The sequence below is a fragment of the Carcharhinus amblyrhynchos genome, chromosome 7 (genome assembly GCF_965287045.1).
Source record: "Carcharhinus amblyrhynchos chromosome 7, sCarAmb.v2.hapA, whole genome shotgun sequence".
NCBI classification, from domain to species: domain Eukaryota; kingdom Metazoa; phylum Chordata; class Chondrichthyes; order Carcharhiniformes; family Carcharhinidae; genus Carcharhinus; species Carcharhinus amblyrhynchos.
The window spans coordinates 49,196,829-49,220,719 of NC_137330.1; the positions used below are offsets into that span (position 1 = coordinate 49,196,829).

Consider the following 23,891-nt stretch of genomic DNA (forward strand, 5'->3'; position numbering starts at 1 on the left):
TCAGATTCCTGGGACATGAGGTTTTCAGGGAGGTTGGGATTCTACAAGTATGTGGCTTGCACCTGAACCGATGTACGACCAGCAACCAGGCAGTGCAAATGAAGCTGTTGGGAAGAGTTTATACTAACTTGGCAGGGGATGGGAACCAAGTTGCAGCAATAGAAAAGAGAAACAAAGTTCACAAAATGTGTGGAGTTATGGATAATGGAAGAAACAATAAAGATGGGGATCAGAGAGAGGAAGATAATGCAATGAGATCTAAATTAGGTGCATTATGCATGTATATAAGTACATGAAAAATATCAAATAAAGTTGGGGATCTGCAGGGGTTAAATATTCATGGACGCAAGGTGATCAGGAAAGATGAAGAAGGAAGGAAAGGAGAAAGGATTGATTAAGGAAAGTATTAAAGTGCTGGGGAGAGTGTGTCCCAAAGGTGCCAAAGACAGAGGATGGAATTCTCTAGTCACACGCCCCAAGACCCGAACTCAACGGACTTTTTAATGGTCTGCTGAATTTTGTATCCTGCCCACAGCAGGAAATTTCTGGCCAGAATCTACTTTGTTAGAGGTAATGTACAATAGAATACCATTACACCACAGTATATTCTATTGACCACCAACTAGTGGGAAAGAGAGTAGCAAATTTGCAGAGAAATTATAGAGGTTTGCAAAAGCTGTAGAGTGGTATTAATTATTATAATGTAGACAAGGATAATACTATAAAGGGCAGAGAAGGGGAAGAGTTTCTGAAGTGTTCAGAGAAATGTCTTGATCACTATGTTTCTGGCACAAGAAAGCTTTCCTTGTTTCAGGGAATGGCATGTGGCAATTGGATCAAAAGACATGTACAGCTGGAACAAATTGGATCAAATGCACATTGTATTTTGATTGGGGTTCTGGGAAATGGAATGTTCGGTAGGTTTTCTTTGTGAATTAACCAAAAAGGTAAAAACCAAATTGGACATCCAATGGCTTTACAGGGGATACAAAATGATCCTGTATTACTTATGTCATATGAGAAGTGACAAAGTTGGTTAAGATTACAGTCACTGGAGTTTAAAAGAGTGAGAGGGGATCTCATAAAAATTATAAAATTCTAACAGGGTAGATTCAGAAAGAATTTTTCCAATGATTTGGGGAGGTGGCGGGGGGAACGTGTTTCCAGAACTTGGGGTTATAGTTTGAGGATAAAGGGTAAACCTTATAGAACTGAGGTGAGGAGAAATTTCTTCGTCCAGAGGGTGGTGAATGTGTGGAATTCACTACCAGAGGAAGTAGTTGAAGCCAAAATGTTGTCTGATTTCAAGAAGAAAGTAGGTGTCACTCTTGGGGCAAAAGGGATCAAGGGATATGGGAGGAAGGGATCAGGATATTGAATTTGATGATCAGCCATGATCAAAATGAATGGCGGAACAGGTTTGAAGGGCCAACTGGCCTATTCCTGCTTCCAGTTTCTATGTTCTATGTTTCTAACTGTTTTCAAATTATCATGGTATGGAATGCTATTGCTGTCCTGTAACAATTCTATATTGTTGTCATCTCAGACCATCTATGGAATAAATAGTACTAAACAGGTGGGTAATGCTGTTGTCAACATTCTACCCCATCAGTACCTGATGGGATGAAATGCAGAAGAGTCAGATACTGCATTTGTAACGATAAACCTTAGTTCATTTGTTTGCATTCTGTTTCTGTTACTCATTTTTGAACTTTTTCTGCATCCTATGGTCTATTTGACATTTAGCCCAGGAAAGGACGTTCTGAAGCCTAAGGATGGCAAGGGGAAAAAAGAAAGCAAAGAAAAGTAGGTATCAGTAAATGTTGTTCATGACATCAGTAATAGTGATTCCTGCAATCAGGAACATCCATAATAATGGAATGATGACCAAACACAGTGAAATGCTAACAGTATTCTCCTATCAATGTTAGGCTGGACAGTAATTTAATATTAAATCTACCAACAAAAATATGCAATTATAAATACTTCTAAAAATGTATTATTTACTGGTGTGTGCTGATTTTCATCCTGCTACACCTTCATTTTCAGAGAGAAGGGTGAACAGATGGCGCGTCTGCAGCAGCCTTTAACTTTTCCCAGTTCAAAGGCTGTCCGTGAGACAGTGACAGGGTTTGCTTTTGCACTTGTTATTCCATCAAATTTCTACCACTGTTTAATGTATGTTAAAACTAAGCCACTTTGATTTATCTCAACTTGGTAGCACTCCTTCCTCTCCCCTGTTCTTACCAAGAGTTAACTATTATTATTATTACAACCTTACCTACAGTATTGGGCCCATATGTTTATGTATATTGTATTCTCAAAGTGAAATGTACAGTGTTTGAAGAAAGATATCATTTTGTGCTTTGTGGTCTCAAATTAAATGTTTGTCACATTATACGATGTCAGAAAGTTTGTGGATATGAATCTGTTTACCTCCAGAAAGCAGCCATGCATCCTCCACGCAATATATGCTGTGCCAACAGCTGCATTCGGCCCCTCTTCAGAAGGACACTCATATGGGCATCACTGACTTCCTAATTTGGATCACACAGGTCATTAAACAAAAGTTACGTGTCACTCTGCAACTGTTGAATTTCAAGTTGGGCTCTCGATTTGAGCTATTTTAAAGGATCAGGCACCCAGCTTGCAGATAAAGTAATTTTGGAGAAATCCTGCTATTGCCAAGTGTCAGAAAGTACAGCCAGTGTCCCTGGTCACGTATTGGTGAATTGCTGGCTTTAGTCATTGTCATACGCAAGGCCAGAGACAAAGCTGGCCTGTCTACACAAACGCTCAAACAGTTATGGGGACTGCAGTTGCAGTTGCTCTGGGTCTGGAGAGGTAAGGAGAATGGTCATCTCTATAGGTTCAGAAGATATCTGTTTTTCTCTGCTTCAATTCCCTTTTATAATGGTACACCTGGTTCTGCAAGAGAGAGGGTAAAATGTCAGTGATTGTCCTGCACTCTTTTTGGGTTTTGTCCCTGCCATAGCTAGATAGCTGGAACTATGTGGAGGCAGCTAGAGGTGTGTGTATGAGATTGACATTATTGGTAGTTATAAGAGAGTGAAATGCAATAGCTGGATGTTGGACCTGAGTCCTGAATGCCAGGAAGTTGTGCTGAGTGAGTAATGGGATGTGGTGAGAATTGATGATGTGGTGGGTAGGAGATGCCATATGAAAATGCATGTGTGCTGACCTTGACCACCCACATGAGGTTATTGGACTCTTTGTGAAACTGCTGCTAGGTCCTCCGCTTCAGCTTCCAGGAATTAACTTTCAGGTCATCTGTTCTCAATCCATCCAGAATTGTTTTTTGAGGCTCCTGAATTAATGACATGGGTGAATTTTCAACCTTGGCCAGAACGATTGTGCTGACAGGGAGGCTTTCCACCTTAGTGAAAATTATGATGGTAGTCCAGATCTCGAATTCATGCCCCCAGTGCCAACCTCTGCCATTTTCACAGGTGTAGGCAAGGTGGATGGAGGTTGGTTTTAATGAACATATCTGTGGTTCACAGAGGCAACCACATGTGTTAAAGTACAGCTACCTCAGGCAGATCTAATTTTGGCTAGTGGGATTTCCAAGCGATAATTTGGACACTTTAGACCTGATAGATGAAGGTTTAAAGCTTCCAGAGCTCTTTGGAGATGTAAGGTACCCTTTTGGAGAGGTATGATCCAGGGACATCTTTGGGAGAGGTAAGGTGCCCTTTGGTATTGTTGAAGGTCAACATGAATATGTGTGAAAAGTACATCAATTCATTGGAAAGATCAAGAGAACTCTCAAGAGAACTGTCAGAAGAACTATTAAGTGGTCAAGACCTTCAAACATCCTGCCCATTTCATGTTACAAACAATCGTCTGCAAGGTAAAAAAAAATTGCCTGCTATTTCACTCTGTCTGTTGACATAAGCCAGAGAATTGACATTATAGGCTTTAGTGCTACATGACTGATTTCATAACGTGTCATCATTATCATAGTGGGATGCCTGTCAGCTAACAATTTTATTTGCAGCTCCAAGTGGTTATAATTCTTTAAAATGTGAGTATGAATACAAATGTTTGTTTTCATAAGGGATTAAAGGAAATGAGCCATAGCAAATGGGTTTTTAATCAATGAGAATGTTTTTTTTTGAAATAGTGAACTTATCAGTGGGCACTTACAAATTTCATTTAATCCCTGTCAGTCCTGAATTCTGCCCATGATGGATATTGGCTGAACTGTTGTGGTAAGTGTAAGGGCAAAGGATGGTGGGTGGTGGGCAAGGGGTAACATAAAGTTGGCATAGGGGCTATAAAGGGCCATGAATGGTGGGTAGATGGGCATAAGTTGACGTGGGGGCTATAAAAGGCCATGAATGTGCGTGAAGCACATGGGATGGCATGGCAGAAATAAAAGGTTGTAGGGGTGAGTGGGGGGGCATGAGGTGGCTTAGGTTGGCATGGGTGAGGCACGAGCCATGTGTGGGAGGATGAGAGGTTGTGAGAGGTGAGGCTGGAGGTCTGTTCTTTATTTTATTCCTTTTTGTTTATCTTGGACAATGTGCTGGAGCGCCAAGGTATGATTTCAACTCACCCAGCCCACCTTCATATTCAGCAGCCTCTAAACTCTTTCTAGGGAGACTCGCCAGGACTATCATTTTCACCTGTACCTGGAAACACCCACCCCCACCACAAATTGAAAATTGGGACTTCTGGATTTGTGGAGTCAAAAATTGTCCCCACTCCACACTCCTGGGAGTGAAAATTCAGGCCACGATGTCATAAAGTTAACTGAATGAAGTATGCATCAGTGGAAGATTAGATAATCACAGGCTCAAAATCCCTCAGCCTCTCTTGCACACACCTCCCACAGTATTGAAACTGGGTAGACTGGGTCCCAGCCAAAAAGGGTCTGTGTGAAATCCTGTAAAGGGTAATGCCTCCACCTGTCTTTTGTGTGACCAGTGGGATATGAGAGGACAGAATCAGGTACGGAAATTCTGAATGACAAAAGTTCCCATGGCAAAGGGTACTCTGAGGGACCGGCATAGCATCTATGGTTATGAGGACAAATATACCTGGTAATGAGTTGACACAAGTGAATCCTACATGGGTGCCTAGACTAGTGCTGCAACTGGGTGTTTAATGAAAAGCAAGTAAGGACCTTTTCTTTAACCAAAATATAATCCTGTAACAAATGGAGCAGGAGCATGTTGGGAGGAGAGGGATCGAGACTACTGTCCATCCATTGGAACAGGTAAAGTATGATGCATTTTGCAGTTACTAAGAGCAAGCAGACAGACACCTAAAATACACCTGTACATGCCACATAAACAAAAGAACCCCTCTGACTCTGAAAAGTATTCCAGTATTATTGAGCCAATGCTTTGAGTGGGCAATTACGCAGGAAGGGACATTAGCTAGTCCCCCTGAGATTCTTCAGTGTTTTCTGCTGAACCTGAGGGAATATTTTTGGATTATGCTGTTCATTTGCAGCATTAATTCAAAAGCTTTAAATTTTTCTTTAGTATTTTACGGATTTGACATACTTAACAAACGATGTCCAAGACTGCATGACTGAAATTAAGTAACTTTTTGGTCCATAAGAAATTACATGATAATGTATGAATAATCTGGTAATATCGTGTCTGTTATTTTGGCATACCTGACTTTGTTTTACTTTGCTCCAATATTTCTCAAAATAACTTGCACAATCCCATTAAGTTGGAATTCTCCAGCTGTTCATGCCCCGCTGCTGCTGCCAGCAAGAAGGGAGAATTTGGTGCTCAGCCAAATTTCTGTTCACTGCAGCAGGACTGGAGAATCCCAGTTGCGGGTGAAGCCAGAGAATCTAGCCCGTACAATCCCATTGGAATGCATCGCTGTAATATTACCATGACTGTTCCAAAATTTTCCTAGAATATGAGAGTTACACCTAATTATTGTAAAAGGGAAAAAATGGCATGTGTGACTTTAATATACAGGATAATCTAGAAATTGTGATTGTTTTTAATATTGACTTGCACCAATATCTCGATTTAATTCTTTCTCCACAACCCAGCAAAATCTCCTGCATCAAGTTCTGTTGCTCAGTTAAGCCTAAGGGAGTGGGTAAACAATTAATTTAAAAGATACATTTTATTGACAGGTACTTATTCAGCTTCCGTTTGAAGACTTGCATCAAGTCCATATTCATTATATATACTGGCAAATTATGACCAATGCCTCCTTGTGAAAGGAACTATTTCTTGGCACCAAATCTAACCCCAAACTTTGCACTTTGCACTCACAGTCTGTTACGATTAATAACTACCTCTGTTTCTGTGAATGCAATCAATTTACTGTTTAAGCTGTGATATGCCTGCCTATCAAATGACACAATCTTACTTCACACCCAATGTGTTTATCAAAGACTTTCCAAAAATCTACAGGCACGTTAGCGATTGGGTTTCTGTCATTCAGCAACATTAAAACAAAATCAATCAAGCTAATGGGACATAATTTCCTTTGCCTGAAGCAATGTCGTGATTCCCTAATAGCCCTCATTGTTGCTGCACTATTGTCAAGGTCAGCAAAAGTCCATGTTGATTGAATTGGGAGGAAGAAATTTTGCTTCTTCAGGGCCCGACTTAAGAGCCCAGCAAAAGTGATATCAATGGTAGAAACTGCATCTACAGAGAGTTTCCTTTTCCTTTCCTTGCCTTCTGAAATTGCCAACCTTTATGAAATTTTTGAAGCTGTTAAGATAATTAAAAAGTCAAAGCTTTTTGCCTTCTGTTCCCTACATGTTATTGCAAGATTGTCATCCCATTACAGTAACACAAAAGATTCAAACCTATGATCGTATTTTCAAATGTGTTTTACAACTAACATGATGAAATTGTTAGCAAAGGAAGCTAAACTAATACCTGGAACTCCCTTTATAACAGCACTGTGGATGTACCCACACCACATGGAGTGCAGCAGTTCAAGAGATAGCTCACCACCACCTTCTCAACAGCAATAAGGGATGGGCAATAAATGCTAGCATTGCCAGCAGTGCCCACACCCCATTAAAGGATGTTTAAAAACTTTACTAAAGCGATTCTAGGGGCCATTGGAAAAGGCAGGTGGTGCTTTTGGCATGATGGTGCCCATTGCCACTAGGGGCGGCTTCCCCATGGATCAAACATTAGAAGGAGGAGTCCTCGCACCCATTGTAATGTGCTAGATTTAGCTGGCAATTTTGCCACATGATGTATGGCCCATGTACCACTGGTAAAATGGCAATGGGAAGAGGCCCTTAATATTACATTTATTTGGCTCAATTAATCTCTGGCAGAAGGGCTGTCTACCCCCCACTGGCAAAATGGCATGACAGCATGAAGACTGTGACACTCTACCCCCTCCGTCGTACCTCACCATTTAACAGACAACATCTACTTCTGGACCCATCTGCAGAGGGATGGTAACATTCAGCTCCACATACTATTTATCTTACCTTGGATATCACGGGATAGAAAGTGGTTTATGCTCTATCTGAAGCCTGAAATAGTTCAATAGGCCAGCAACTGGAGATTCAAGGCTCAACTCAAAATTGGCCTCTGGCGAAAGCAGCATACTTTTGGTAGGTTGAATCTAGAGGCAGTTCATCAGTTTTCAGTTATGACTTGGGGGGAGAAGAATGGACGTGAGGTTGGAATAGGCTAACCAATCAGCTAAACTTACAAACCAATTTGTAGGATACCAGAAAAAAAGTGGCAGGACACTCATGAGAAATACAATATATTTTCGGTAGCCACTTGGGCATCTCAATTTTGCCCTGCCCAGTATCGCTTTGGACATATTTCAGGTGTGGTGAGAGCATGCAAAACAGATCCAGAAATAGAAGCATTTTTAGCCTGTTCTGCAGTCAGTAAATGGATGCAATTGTGCCCATTTTCTTCCCCTTTTAAAATTTCTCAGTGAAGACTCGTGCATAAACATTTCCTGATCTCCCAAATATACTCAAACAAAACCTTTGAATATTCATCCAACTTCAGCACTCAGCTATTAAATTCTGGCCAGCTGCCCATCTCAGGTAATATTCATCTCCAAATTTCAATACCAAAGACATGTCACCTCTGTAGAATATTTAATTATAACATCCAAAACTAACATCAGGGTAGGTGAGAAGAGAACTGACAGCAGATGTCCTTAATATTTTGTAAAAAAAAATTAATGAATGTAGGTGGAGAAGGGGCAATGTGGGGAGGGGTGGGGGATTGATTTTGCCAGTAATGAATCACATCAGTCTTCATGTCCATTGTGAGCGATTGAGATTATGTAGTTTTTCCCCTCACTATGCATATTAGGGGTCACATTTAAGTTTGTAATGCTCAGCACTGGTTTATAAGTGAAAAGTGGGTGTCAATCAGCACATAGAACTGTAACACCATACCTTCCTCCACTGAACTAGTAAACCCAGCTGAAATATCACAAGACAAAATTTTTTTCTGCAAGTCAGTCTGTTGATGGCTTCAGCCATTTGTTCAGCCCAAGGTTAGTCTTCACAGTACACGTTGGTTTTGAAAAAGAGTCCATAGCTGACCAAATGGGGGAATGCATCAAGAATCCGGATGAACATTACCCATTAAATTAATCAAAATACAAGTTATAATTAACATATTCTTTTTCGTAGTTACAAAACTCAATGTGTGTCACAAAACACACTGAGCACAAGGAAATCTATATCTGACTGCCTTTAATTATTTACAATCATCCATCAATTAAGAATGCAGCCAGGATTCAATAAAAAATTTATAAATAAAAATAAAAATCCAATGTCATTTAAAATAGTGTTTCAGGAAAGAATATCTTAAAACGGATGATATTTAGTCATTTATATTGAAAAAATAAGAGTCTGTGAACAATGGGTTGATGGAAGGCAAGGAATTATTTACTTTTAATATCTAGTCATATATTACATCATTAAATGCAAAAGGTTAAATGTTTGATAATGAACAGTAAGCAGAAATGGTCGAATTTCATTATAAGCTGAAGTGATAGAGGGAAGGGATTTTGACAATGTTTCATTTTATTTCATGGATGGTAATGGCTGTAGGATTGTATGAGTCACTGCTGCCTTTTGAAATGGAGGATGGTGCCAGTGTGAGTAAGTGATCTAAGCATTCTTTTCAGAGTCTCAGGTTCTCTCCATCTCATGCAACATTCATCAGGTGTCCTCTCAGCAGCACAGTCCCTTGACTCTGTCCCAATTAAAAGATTTTTAAAAATATATTTTCCATTTGTTGCTTTTTCTTTTTTCGGAGTGTAATCAATATCACCACCAAGATGGGTTTGAGAATTAGTAAGACGGGCAAAAAATTCTGAAAAATTTCTTTATTTTTACTCTTTCCATTGGAAATTTTGACGGGTGCCAGAAATTCAAACTGAAGAAGCAACGCTTTTATACGGTATGTAACCTTCGTGCATTTTGGAAAGTAGACATCAGTATCTGAAATCATCTTACAGCATTCTATCCAGAAAGTGTGTTTTTTAATTAGAGTGAGGCTGCTTAACTTTTTTTTAGGCTGTAGTAACATTTAATACTTGAGACGATAAATCCAAGAAAATAGCATGTAGTGTTTGCTCAACAAAGCAGAGGAATTAAGAATGTCTTTGTTGTGTACACATCTTTCTGACAATGACAAAGTCTGTGTGTATTTCCAGAATTGAAAAGGTCACCCTGTTGAGTCAATGTGCCTGAGGCATGTATTGTTGAACACATTTGTACTTGATTTGCAACAAAAAACTACAGTTTGCATGTGAGGCAATTTGTTTTGATCTAATATTGATGTAAGAAGATGTTCAGCCCTTATTAATGAACCAAGTTCATACAATGATAATATAATTGCCATCAGGTCAATTTAGGATTAAGTTGGATTTTGCCAAAGGACATAATGGAAGGGCTTGCGCAAAATCAATATGATGAGGAATTTGTTTTACTTTCTGTTCTAACTTGATCTGGCACTGAGGGATTTGTTGTTATTAAGCATCGTTTTAAGTGAATAGCTTTTAATTAAGATAATCTATATTTTCATACTTTGCGAGATTCATTTGATATATTCAAATACTACAATGGCTTCAAATGAAAATTGAATTTTGATGGCTTTACATAAACTCAAAAAATGCTAAGCAAATTAAACAATGAAAGAATTAGTTATTCAACATTGAAAAATCTAATGAAAATGGGGCTGACTAACTTCATCAACAGCAAAAAGTTAAATGTCTTGCTGTGAAAAAAATTCCCAAATTGTAATACAGATGATGAGCACCTGCAAGGTAATTGTCTAAAAGTTGATAGTACTACAGTTTGATAATTTTATTTCATATATTAATTTACAGAAAGCACTATATTATTGGGAAAAATAAAAACTTTCTGTTCATATGTTGCAGTTAATAGTGGAGGGATTGTTTTGTTTCAAAGTAAGGGAACTCAAAAGGTAAATGATTTTAAAAAATGTTAAGTTATAAGAAGCAGCTTATTTAAAGAATGATAATTTAGCAGCTTCCATGATGTGTGATGTATATGCTACACCAGGGTTCCCAATGCAACAGGTTCTCTAACCAACAATTATTTTTTTGATTAATTTTATCTCCCATGTTTTATTTCTGTCATTTAATACTTTAAAATACAGTTTCGTATGATTTTGATCCAAAATGCAATTCATAGGCAAGTTACAAAGAAAGCTTTTCAACAAAACAAATTGTTGATTTTGAGATAGCGACAGAAATGAAATTCTGAAAAGCTTTCCTGTCCCTGGCCACTATTGTGTTTCATTTGTTGTTTATTCACTTGATACCTTTATTTACCCATTCCGTAAATATATGTGTATTAAGGATGTTTTTCATGTTTATTAAGAATAAATTATTGTATTATGAGAAGCAAATTATATGTGATCCTAAAGACATAAAGGCAATTTACCAAAAAGAAGTTTAGAATAATTGAAATGAGATGCAGTTAATGTTTAATGGAAAAGTGTTGAGTCCTACTCAGGGGATCAGCGCCAAGTCAAACAGTGTGATGTTAATCTTCAAAACGCAATGAGAATCTACCATATATGGGTTTAAAATACAGACAATATCCTACTTTCTATCTAGATGCCACACTCACAACCGCCAGTAACTTAACTCCAAGTTTTGGGGGCAGTGAGGCCCTAGTCACAGGCAAATGAAGGCCTTTTAAAATAAAAATGTTGGGGTCTGATGATGTCAGTCAGTTCCTGATGCTATTTACCTTTGTATTGTGAGATTGATGCTCTGTTGCCAGCCTCAGTAGAGAATCCTGGCAGGACAGAAGTCCAGAAAAATACTAGAAAGTTGTATTTTTTAAAATGGTTTCTTTGTGGGGCTGGAGGGTCATTTCCACCAGTGACCCGATCATCCCTCCCCAACTACGAATGCCTCTCACCACCACACCCAGTATGACCTACTGGAATGTCCGTGGTCCTGTTTGTGAACTTTGTCTGTTGTCCAGAAGCCTGACAGCATTAATATTGGTGTGGTGGCAGTCGATATTAAATGACGCCTGAGACCTATTACAGCCTGCATTTCACATCAGAGAACTTGAAGATTTATTCCATCTGACTCATGCTTTTTTCTCACCCTGAGTTAAAATTTAAGCTTAAGGTTCAATTTTTGTTATTTCCCTAAAGTGTTCCAGTTGGTAATCAGTTTGGAATTGGTCTAGTAAATAATGCATTTTTTTGAATGCAACAAACTCTATGCTTAAGGAGAGAAAAATGTGCCGATCAATTGTAACATATATCTTCACATGTTAAAATTGTGCGGACCAATTGTAAGTCCAAACAAATCCTAGGCCCAGATCTTCATTTTCAAGTTGGAAATCATCAGTTACATCATTTCCCAATGTAACAATGCCACCTCCTGCCTGGCAGTGCCACTCGTGACAATTTCATTGTGTGCTGGCAAGATGGGCTGGCATCAGGGCCACTGCCTCCAAAAGCTGGCCAGAGGCAGAAATGGTCAATACAATTGTCAGTTTCTTAAACTTATAACAAAATGTTCAAAAGCTCTTAATACTTTTGACAATAAAGCTTGTATTGTCTTTGCAGTCAAAATAGTCAGATTATTTTTAAAGCCTCCCTGAAGACCTGCAAATAAATGCAGTTAAAATTAACGAACTCCCAATGGTAATGAATTCACCCGAGAGTGTGAGCAGTGCTTGCTTCTAGTGTAAGTTTTTCAAACTAACACAGCATAAACTCAAGTTGCGCTGAACAAAAACATGAATTATGCTTAAAATTCTGTGATCTTCTTTGTCAATAATAATGATTTTGACCGAATTGCGCCAAAGAAATCAATGCAATTCAATAGAAACGCCAGAAAAGATGGATGCAGCACAGCCATACCATCGTACAAAATATGGTTAGATTTTACATTAGAACTGCTTGTTTTACAGAACTGGCAAAGGAGTTTTCTCAGGAATGAAGCTCGGAAAGGCACGTCATGCTAAAGATGACCATAAGAAGGGTCACGGAGGTAAAGCCAACCTGAACATTAATTACTCTTTCATACCAAATTGGCAAAATTCCATTAAACAGTTAAGTCTAGACTTTGTTGCTTTGATACAAGAGCAAAGCTCTTAAGGAATGCACTGCAGTAAACTGTCTGCAAACTAGTTAACAGTAATTAAGATAGTGACTCTTCTGAGGAAACATTCAGAAATATGAAACAAAACATAAAAATGTAAACAAATTACTGTGAATCTATTTAAGTTTTCTTGTTACTCTAGTTATTATAACTGTACATAATGAACAATTTATATACAATATACTTTATTGATATGGAATAGTGCAAGTCACACAGCATATTGAATTGTTTGATGTGTATTAGTGAAGAACAAGCTAAAGTAATCTTGCAATGATTACATTAAAAGGATGCAGTTTTCATGAATTCTTTATCAGGCACCAACTGTTTTTGTCTGTCAGCACACCTTGATCCCAAAGAGAACTAGACCTCCAACAACTGGTCAAAGTTAATCTTTGGACTGTGCAGGAACATAGGAATTACCAGTTAAAAATATAGTTTGCCTACCGCCAGCCTGTATCATTTTGTCTTTACATACTTGATCAATCTGATGGAAGCAGTTAGCATTGTTCCCTTTAAATGAAATTCATTAGATTTGTTTCAGAAAATACATTTAGGATCCAGTATATGAATAATAATTTGATACAGCAATAATGAAGTTGTTGACTAATCAAAGCTATCAATCTCAATCAACTAGTCTACAACATATAGACATGACATGAGGAAAATCCCAATGGTGGAAAGGTTCAGGAGGTCCAAAGTCACAGCTTCCTCCTAAGCATGATCTACTTAAAAGTCATGTCTCATATTATTCACATACTAGATCCCAAATGTATTTTCTAAAAGAAATCTAATGATTTTCATTTAAAGGAAACAATGCTAACTGCTTCCATCAGATTGATCAAGTATGTAAAGAGAAAAAGATTAACAAAAATGAATGTAGGCCTCTTACTGTCAGAAATGAGACGATTCATAACGGGCAATAAAGAAATGGCCAAGGAATTATATTTGTACTTTGCTTCAATCTCCACAAAAGAAGACATGAATAATGTACCAGAAGTTCTGAGAGAAACAAGTTGTACTAGGAGCTGAAGGAAATCGGCATTAGTAGAGAAATTGTTTTGGGAAAATTGATGGGATTGAGGGTGGATAAAGGTCCTGATAATCTTCATTCCAGAGTACTTAAGGAACTGGAAATAGTAGGTCCATTGGTGATTATTTTCCAAAATATTTTGGACTCTGGACTGGTTCCTATAAGTTGAGGGTAGCTAATGTAAGCCCACTTTTCAAAAAAGGAAAGGAAAGAAAACAGGGAACTGTAGACAAATGAACCTAATCGGTATTGAGGAAGTTACTAGAGTCTATTATCAAGGATTTCGTAACTCGGCATTTGGAAGGCAGTGGTATAATCAAAGTCAGCAGGGATATACAATAGGGAAATCATGATTGATAAATCTATTGGAATTTTTTGCGGATCTAGTTAGTAGAGTTGACTGAGGAGAACCAGTGGAAATGGTTTGTTTAGACTTTCAGAAGGCTTTCAAAAAGGTCTCACATTACAGACTACTATGGAAAGTTAAAGCACATGGGATTGCAGGTAATGTCTTGAGATGAATAGAAAGCTTATAGGCAGATAAGAAGCAAAGACTTGGCATAAATGGGTCATTTTCTGATGGGAAGTCAGTGACTCCTTGGGTTCCAGAGGAATCTGAGCTGGGACCCCAGCAGTTCACATTATAGATTAATGATTTGGATGAGGGAATTGAATGTATTGTCCCCAAATTTGCAGATGGTACAAAGTTAGGTGGGAGGGTGAGCTGTGAAGAGAATGCAGAGATGCTTCAGCATGATTTGGACAGGCTGAGTGTGTGACCATAGGCATGGTAGATGCAGTATAATGTGGGTAAATGTGAGGTTATCCACTTTGGCAGCAATAATAGAAAGAGAGCTTATTACTTGAATGGGTGCAAATTGAGCGAGTTGGATATTTAGCAAGACCTTGATGTTCTCGTGCATAAGTTGCTGAAAGTAAGTGCTCAGGTACAGCATACGGTAAAAAAAGGCATATGGTATGTTGGTCTTCATAGTGAGAGGATTTGAATATAGGAATAAGGATTTTTTTTAATGCAATTGTATAGGGTGTTGGTGCGGCCACATTTGAAGTATCGTGTACAATTTTGGTGTCTTTACCTGAGGAAGGATGTCCTTGCTGTAGAGGGAGTACAGCGAAGATTTACCAGTCTGATTCCTGGGATGACATGTCTATCATATGAAAAGAGACTAAGTCAGTTAGAATTATATTCACTGGAGTTCAGAAGTGTGAGAGGGGATAGCATGGAAACTTACAAAATTCTCACAGGGTTAGACAGGTAAATTAAGAAAGAATGTTCCCAGTGGTGGGGGAGTCCAGAACCAGGGGCCATAGTTTGAGGATACGGGATATATTTTTTAGAACTGAGTTGAGGAGAAATTTCTTCACCCAGAGGGTGGTGAATGTGAAGAATCCACTAACACAGAATGTTGTTGAAGCCAAAACATTGCCTGATTTCAAGAAGAAATTAGATATCGCACTTGGGTTAAAGGGACCAAAGGATATGGAGGGAAGTGGGGGATCAGGATATTGAATTCAATGATCAGCTATGATCTAAATTATTGGTGGAGTAGGCTCGAAGGGCCGAATGACTGACTCCTGCTTCTAGTTTCTATGATCACTACTTAAAAGGATTACGGTCCCCTGCCATATTTTAAGCCATTGGATCCATTTGATTGATACCTCGATTCCTTTTCTCATTGGCATTTTTCCACACTGTTTAAATGGTTCATGTCTTACAGTGGCACCATTGGGTGGGCAATGGAAAAAGCCCCCTCATCACCTACACAACCACAATGTGGGCTAAAATTTTTCAACTGCTTTTGCCAATTGGATCTTCCGGTCCCAACTAAGGGAATGGATATTTGAATGACTCGCCACATGCATTGTAGGGGGACCTGCTGTGGTGAGGCCAGAAAATCCTGACCACGTTCTCCAAAACAAGGCAATCTCTCAGCCAGATGAACCAGCTAGTTAATAACACTGAAAAAAAAATGCCTGTCATGAAGTATTTATTAAAAGGAATCTTGGTGATGTCCATTCTTTCTCAGAAGGTCTTTCTTGGCACTTCATAACTTCTTCAATGAATCAACAGAATAAAATGCAAAGTAAATTTTCCAACTGGCATTATTTTACCACTGCTGTTGTTGCTTATAGCAAATTCTAGGGCACAGAATCTCTTGTAAACGCTGCAAACAAAACAAGTGTTTAAAAGTTTCAATTCACAGCCCCCAGTCGATCCTCAAACTCTCTAATATCAAAGGATATACTAACCAATGAAGAATCTGTCTTCGTTATAATGAGTGCCAACATGTTTCCACTAACACGACATAGAATCTAATAAAAATTTATTTTCAAACTAACGAAACTAAATTTTCCAATTAATGTAATGCTTTTGGGTTCAACGTCCGATTAAATCTAATGTTAACTTTGAATTGTACTAGCATTTCATGCCTTTGTAAAGAGGATCATAGAGAAACAGAGCTGATTAATGTTCCGGAATCCAGCGGTAGCACTTTTTTCCGCCTGCTAGTACAGTTATAATCAGGCCTTCTGAATTTCTTCAACCAGAATGCTGCTCATTTGTTTGAAGTTTTAGTTTGAGTAAACACTCCTCAGTCTACATGTCTTCAGTAACTTGTTTTGCATTCTGTCTTCAAAATTAAATGTAAAAGTAGAGTCATGAAAAAAGCTAAAGCATGAGCAAAACTACAAGAAATTCAATGGATCATACAATAGAAAAGGGAACTGGTAGCCCATTTCAGTTTGGCAAATCAAGATATGCCAGTGGCTATTAACTCTAAGGCTAAGGGCCGGATTCTCCGACCTCGTCCACAGCCAAGATTCCCCTGTCCCACTGAAACGAATGAAGATTTGACTGAACGAGTAGAAAATTCTGGCCTCAATCTTTTTGACGATACCTCATGAAAAAATCTGAGCACCCCTGACTGACTAATTTAATCCCAGTGTTTTGTCCCACTTTGAAAATTTCCTATTAAATTAATGCATCTATCATTTGTGTACCACATGAAATAGATTCTAAATATTCTAGCTAGAGTGTCAGTCTACAACGAGTCCTATTTGTGTGCTAACAATGAGAGTAATCTCATCCTTTATATCCCCCACCCCTCTAATCTGAGCAATTTAATCACTTCTATTGTGAAGGCCACTAAAGGCAATTTCCCACAGAGCCTTAATTTTCAGACTAATAGGCGGCAGTTGGATTTGGGTGCTAAAAAGAATAAGTTAACAATCTCAATCTCAGTGGGACAGGCACCTCAAGTTAAAGGCCCCTTCAGATTTGGGGCACCACCTTCTCAGGGATCTGGAAGCCCATTGGGGTTTATCTCCAACACCAAGATCACCCTCCCATCCCCTGCCCTCCACCCTCCAAGGTCATCCTCTTCTCTCCCACCCCTGTGACCCCTTGTAATTTACTTGAAGAGTAGTCCTGGGACTTTGGCTCAGGCACTACACTGCAGTTCCTCTTCTGGCCACTGTAGTGCTGTTCTTGATGAGTTGATCCCTAATCTGATTGGCCAACAGCTCTCCAAGGCAGGACTTCCATCCAAGGAAGGACAGAGATCCTACCCGCTGCCTATCAATGCTCAACTGAGCAAGAAGGGCGGAGTTTTCTCAAAAAATTCTGTCTGTAAAATGGGTGTGAAAAGAGTAGGTTTGTTTCACTTTTTTTAGCAAGGTAGGTGATGGTAATTTATGGCACTGTGTACAACACAAAGGCCTTAATGTGATTCTCGCCAGTCGGGAGAGGGTTGGAATCTCAGCTTATCAGGAAGCCACCTGCTGAGCTCTAAGCTTTCAATCTCCCAGTATATTCTGTGTACACAGTCTACATGGTATACTGGGAGATCTATCAACGCCCTCCCCACCCCACGGACATCATTCCTATTCCCTCAATTCCAGCCTCAGCCAATTATCCCCCACCCCCATTCGCCACCTTGGCTAAGGGGCACTTCCTGGCCCAGCCCACATCCATCTGGGGGGAGGGGGGGTCCAATGGACTCTGGGCCTACCGGTAAGTCCATCACATCCGGTTCCCGTTGGTGGAGACCGTCTGTGATCCTCACCAGTGAGGACCTCAAATGGCGAGGGGATTATGCTGTGAGCCCGGACAATTGCATCCCGGACTCATTAATGACATGACATGTCTAGCCCGAAATGGCAGTGGGCCTGTTAGTGTGTTTCCCGTCCACTCTTAGGATAGCAGGCACCAAGCGCCCGCTGTCCTGAAAATTCAGGCCTTCGTGTCAGTGACTCTGACCTCCTCACCTGAAACCACACATCACCTGTGACATTAGTGATTTTCCTCCTTAGCATGCTACAGGTCTGAATAATTACTGTAAATCTCAAATGTAATTTTCATCTCCTCCCCTACTATGGCTAACAATTGCCTAATGTAACAAAAAGGGATACCAGGATTAGAAAAGTGCAAAAATTAAAATAGAGCATTACTGGAGAAACTCATGAAAGGAGTACATTCTTGCACAGGAAAAAGAATTAGATCAATAAAACAATCAAAAAGAAAAGAAGAAATAAATGAGGAAACCAGTTAAGTGAATTGTGGAGAAAGAAACTAGGCTGGCAACTCTCTCTTTGTAACTCCACCCTTGATCATCTCTACTACCACCTACACCCCTCCACTCCAACTTCTCCCTCCCCACCCCTCACTCCAAATGCATATTGTCCACCCCTCTTATTTTTTCTGGGGCTCTTGTTGACATCTTTGACGTTGCTTACATTTGATTTCCTGGACTCCACTGACATCAGGACAATAACCACCTCACTGGAAAATGTTGTGACTGGGCTATCATGACTCTGTTCTACCGTACAACATTTTTGATGTTAAGATAACCCTTGACAATCCACAGTGCCCATCCCTCACCTGTTGCTGGCACCTACTGATGTTCTGGACACGTACTTTACCACACTACTGAATTTTGAGCCACATTGTAAAGATAAGAATCCTGTTGTGTAATAAAGTATGTGTTCTATCTTGAACAGAAATGCATTGACTGAATCAAATTCCTTCATCAACTTCTGAATATTCCCCTGTCTGTACCATGTCACCTCCACTTTTTATTGAGACTGTGTTCTCGGCTGGACTACCGCCATTATTAATACCTGGCCTATTTCTGTAGGATTAGGTTCCACTCCTCCAATGGGTCATTTCATTCCACACTGGATGCACTCTGATCCACTCCAACAGGTACCATTCTGCTCTGGATGCTGCTGTAACATGGCTGAATAATTTCTGCTTTGCTATATACATACCTGCCATGATTACTGATGTACTCCATTTGTCCTTCAGAACTCCTAAATTATCATAAAATCATTGAATTCTACAGTGCAGAAGGAGGCCATTCGGCCCATCGAGTTTGCACTGCCCATAATCCCACCCAGGCTCTATCCCCATAACCCCATGCATTTACCCTTGCTAGTTTCCCTGACACTAAGGGTCAATATAGCATGGCTAATTCATCTAGCATGCACATCTTTGAACTGTGGGAGGAAACCAGAGTACCTGGAGGAAATCCACAGAGTGTGCAAATTCCACACTGACAGTGACCCAAGCTGGGAATTGAACTCGTGTTCCTGGTGCTGTGAGGCAGCAGTGCTAACCACTGTGCCACCATGCTGCCAAATTAGTTTGCTCTGGGCTGATTTAGGCTTGAACATCCTGCTGGTGCTCTGATCTTGTATGATCCTTGACACTCTACAGCTACTCCTCTAATCAGGGTCCTTGTTTGGACCAATTTTATGGATCCCCTTCAGCCATCCCTTGCTCCCTGAGCCTGAATGCTCTGCTCCCTGCCCCATCAATGGGCTTTTGGCTGGTCTGCCATATCCCCTGCAACAGGTCCCACCACGGCAGGGCTGGAAAATGCTGTCTTTCTGGGCTGAGTTTAATTTGCATCCATAGTAACAACTTTACCCAATTCAATGTGCTTCAACCTTGAGGCAAGCAGTGAAATGCTACCTTTCAAACTGAATGGGTACAACCTGGACAACAACATTTAAATACTGAAATGTAACCACTCATCTGCTTCTTGCCTGAAGCCACTGTAGCGTTTACCCACAAATAACAGTGAGCGCCGTTATCTTTATCATTACTCCGACAGCAAAATCTGGCCCATCATATTTGAATGCAAGTTTTTGAAAGAAAATGTCATTTGGGAGAATACCCGAGATCGAAAACTAATTATAGGGAAATGAGCAGAGCTCTGGATTTTGTTTTGATTAAACAACATTGTATTGATTCTTCCAGATGAACCTGCTGTTCTGGAAACAGAAGACCTGGACAGAAAAGCTATGCGGTTTGGTAAGGGCTTGGACCCTGACTCTATCTCACTGGCATCTGTCACTGCAGTCACCACCAATGTCTCAAACAAGAGGTAATTTAACTTTATCCTTGTGTCAGATTTAATATTAATTGAGAGATGTATTTGTTCCAATAATCATTTACACGTACTGCTCCTATTAAAATAAGGCACAGTAATGGAACTTTTCCACAACCCCACAACTCTGGTTGGGTCTCACAATCAGTACAATGCAGCTACAATCTTCAATTTCTCAATAAGCTGCCTTCTGTTTGCAAAGCCCGGAAAATCCAATCAAAGCACTTGAAAAGCATTCCAGCTAGTCAGTGCTGACTTTAAATAAATATCGCCTGGAAACACAGTTGCCAAGTTATGCCAATTGATATCAAATTGTGTAATCCCTTTTTCTCAAACACAATATACTTAATGCTTCTTTATTCCAACTCCTGAAGCGGCATTGCCAGATAACAGTTGTTTGCTCAGTCTACCAAGGGGCTATCTCTTTTGGCTTTCCAATAGATTTTCAGATTCTGGAGAGAAAGGAGGATGCAAGGCAACATTATACTTCCGTGCAGCCAAGGCAAACATGCTTAAACACAGACAAAGAATTCCGAATGTAGACAGCGTGAGGCCAATTTTCCTATTCCCCTCTGTGTGGGTTCTCAACAGTAAGAAGTCTGACAACACCAGGTTAAAGTCCAACCAATTTATTTGTTAGTAAACTCACAAGCTTTCAGGGTTTGCCCCTTCATCAGGTGAATGGAGAGTTTTGGCCTCAGACAGAGCATATAATAGCACACACAGTTTACAGATTACTGATTAACCTACTAACCAGCTATTCAAGTCTTAAAGATGCAGACAGTGTGAGTGGAAAGAGCATTAGGCATAGGTTAAAGAGATGTGTATTGTCTCCAGACAGTACAGTAAGTGAGGTTTTGCAAACCCAGGCAAGTCACGGGGGTTACAGATAGTGCGACATGAATGCAAGATCCAGGTTGAGACCAGCCTCATGTGTGCGAACTTGGCTATCAGTCTCTGCCCAGCAACTCTGCGCTGTCGTGTGTCGTGAAGGCCGTCTTGGAGAATGCTTACCCGAAGGCCAACCTTGGAGAATGCTGACCTGTATCTGTAACCCCACCCACCCACCCCCTCCCCCCCACCCCCCCCCCCCCCCCACCCCCCCCCCCCCCCAACCCATGACTTGCCTGGGTTTGCAAAACCTCACTTACTGTGCTGTCTGGAGACAATACACATCTCTTTAACCTATGCCTAATGCTCTTTCCACTCACATTGTCTGCATCTTTAAGATTTAAATAGCAGGTTAATGTGCGTGCTGTTATATGCTCTGTCTGAGGCCAGAACTCTCCATTCACCTGACGAAGGGGCAAACCCCAAAAGCTTGTGAGTTTACTGTCAAATAAATTGGTTGGACTTTAAGAAGTCTCACAACACCAGGTTACTGTGTTTACCCCGGTCCAACGCCGACATCTCCACATCATGGGTTCTCAACAGACAGAGCACCGTAGGATTTGATGACCATGACCTAAAGCTTTGACAACGGCTCATCTGGACTTGAAACATCAGCTCTTTTCTCTCCTTACAAATACTTCCAGACCTGCTGAGACTTTCTCTTTTGGTTTCAGCAGCTTCTGCAGTAATTTGTTTTTACCTAAGACATCACAAATCAGAGAATGCGGATTTCAGCCTGCCAACATTAGATAGATCACCGCAATATCTCAGTGGAGTAAGAACTGGCATCATTCAATTCGGGAACTAGAAATCTGAAATAACAAAAACGGAACTTTAGAAATGCAAAGCACGTTTGACAACATCCAGAAAGAGAAAAGGAAGGTTAACATTTACATTCAGCAGACCGTATGTTGGAAATTAAAACTGAAAAACTGTCAAGTCTCTTTATAGCAATGAATAAACTGAAGTGAGAAGGATATAAACAGATCAAAGTTAAGAATCATATACAATCATTAATACCACAAACTGAGTTTAATAGCCTGTGGACAGATTCTTTAAAAATAATGGGAAGAGCAATTGTACTATTGGATGATCCACAAAAATCATTTCAATCATACAAAATACAAACACACATGCAAACATATGAATTAGGAATGGGAGTGGCTACCTGACCTTTGGGACTGCTCTGCTATTCAAAAAATCATGGCTGCTCTGATTTTAACCATGACTCCACATTCCTGCCTATCCCTGCCAACCTTGCACCCCATTGGTAATCAAGAATTTATCTTGTTCTGCTTTGAAAACATTCAAAATTCTGCTTCCACCATCTTTTGAGAAAGAGAATTCCAAAGTTTCACATTCATCTCAGAGGAAAATATTTCTTTGTCTCAGTTTTAAATGAGTGACCCTTTACTTTTAAACAGTAACTACTAGATCTATATTCTCCCACAAGAGGCAACATCCTCTCCACATCCACCCTGCCAAGACCACACTGGATTTTAAAAAATGTCAATCGAATCATCTCTTACTCTCTTAAACACCAACAAATACAAGCCTCATTTGTCCAACCTTTCCTCATAAGACAACTCGCTCATTCCAAATAAATTGTTTCTGAACTGCTTTTAATGCCTTTACAAAGGAGATCAACACTGTACATTGTACCACTGTACACTGTGGTCTCACCAGTGCCCTGCACAATTGAAGCACAACTTCCCTGCTTTTGTCATCTATTTTTGTAATTGACATAAATTCATAGAATCATACAGCGCCAAAGAGGCCCTTTGGCCCATTGAACATTAGAACTCCCACCCAATCGCATCTGCCAGCACTTGGCCTTTAGCCCTGAATGTTATGATGTGCAAAGAGCTCGTCCAGATACTTTTTAAAGGATGTGCAACAACCCATCTCTACAACCCTCCCAGTGTATTTCAGACCATCACCACCCTCTGGATAAAAAGTTTTTCCTCACATCCCCCCTAAATCTCCTGCCTCTCACTGCGAACCTATGACCCTTCAACTAAGGGGAACAGCTGCTGCTTATCCACTCTGTCCATGTCTCCCATAACCCTGGACACCTCAATCAGGTCACCCTTCAGTCTTCTCTGCTCCAGATTGTAAAAAGCTGAGGTTCTGGCCCTGATCCCATTGGCACTCCACTTCTGCCAACCAGAAAGACCCATTTACGCCTACTCTCTGTTTTCTGTTGGCTAGCCAGTCTTCTAACCGTGCCAATGTGTTATTTCTTGAACAATGAGCTTTTATTTTTTAAAATAACCTTTAATGTGTCACCTTATCAAATGCCTTCTGGAAATCCAAGTACGGTACTTAGAGATTCCCTATCATCCACAGCACATATTAATCTAGCAAAGAACACCAAAATATTGGTTAGATATGATTTCCCTTTCACAAAACCTGCTGATTCTTCCTGGTTACCTTGAATTTTCCTGAATGCTCAGCTATAACTTTCTCAAAGATCAATTCTAACACCTTCCCTGTGATAAACATCAAGCTGACTGGTCTATTGTTTCCTTTTTTTTTATTGTGTCCTTCCTTTCTTGAATACAGGAGTTATATTTGTCTGATGGATCCTTTCCAGAATCAAGCAATTTTTGGAAAATTAACACCAATGTATCTTCAAATTTAATTGGCCACATCTTTTAAGACCTAGGCTGAATAGTATAAGAACCTGGAGATTTATCAGCCGCAGCTTCATCTGTTTGCTGAGAACAACTTCACTAGTGATTGTAATTGCACCAAATTCCTGTCTCCCTTCCACCTCCTGATTTACAGATACTACTGGAATGTTTTTGTATCTTCTATCATGAAGGCAGAAGCAACATATTTCTTCATTTTATCTGCAATTTTCTTAATTTTTACTATTAACTCCCCATTGTCACACTCGAGAGGCCCAAAATTTATTTTACTTTTTTCTTTTT

At 39.9% G+C, this 23,891-nt stretch overlaps 1 protein-coding gene across 4 annotated transcripts in view; it reads left to right on the top strand.

Moving 5' to 3' along the window:
• otofa (otoferlin a) overlaps positions 1-23,891 on the top strand; it is a 335,468-nt gene that overhangs the window by 199,823 nt on the left and 111,754 nt on the right. For 2 of the 4 annotated variants that reach the window (XM_080193269.1, XM_080193268.1), the window contains exons 8-9: positions 12,414-12,501; positions 19,935-20,061. In XM_080193269.1, coding sequence (XP_080049395.1) covers positions 12,414-12,501; positions 19,935-20,061 — 215 coding nt within the window. Of the gene's footprint in view, positions 1-12,413; positions 12,511-19,934; positions 20,062-23,891 lie in introns of those variants that run through there. The other 2 variants (XM_080193267.1, XM_080193270.1) reach the window with 2 other exon arrangements.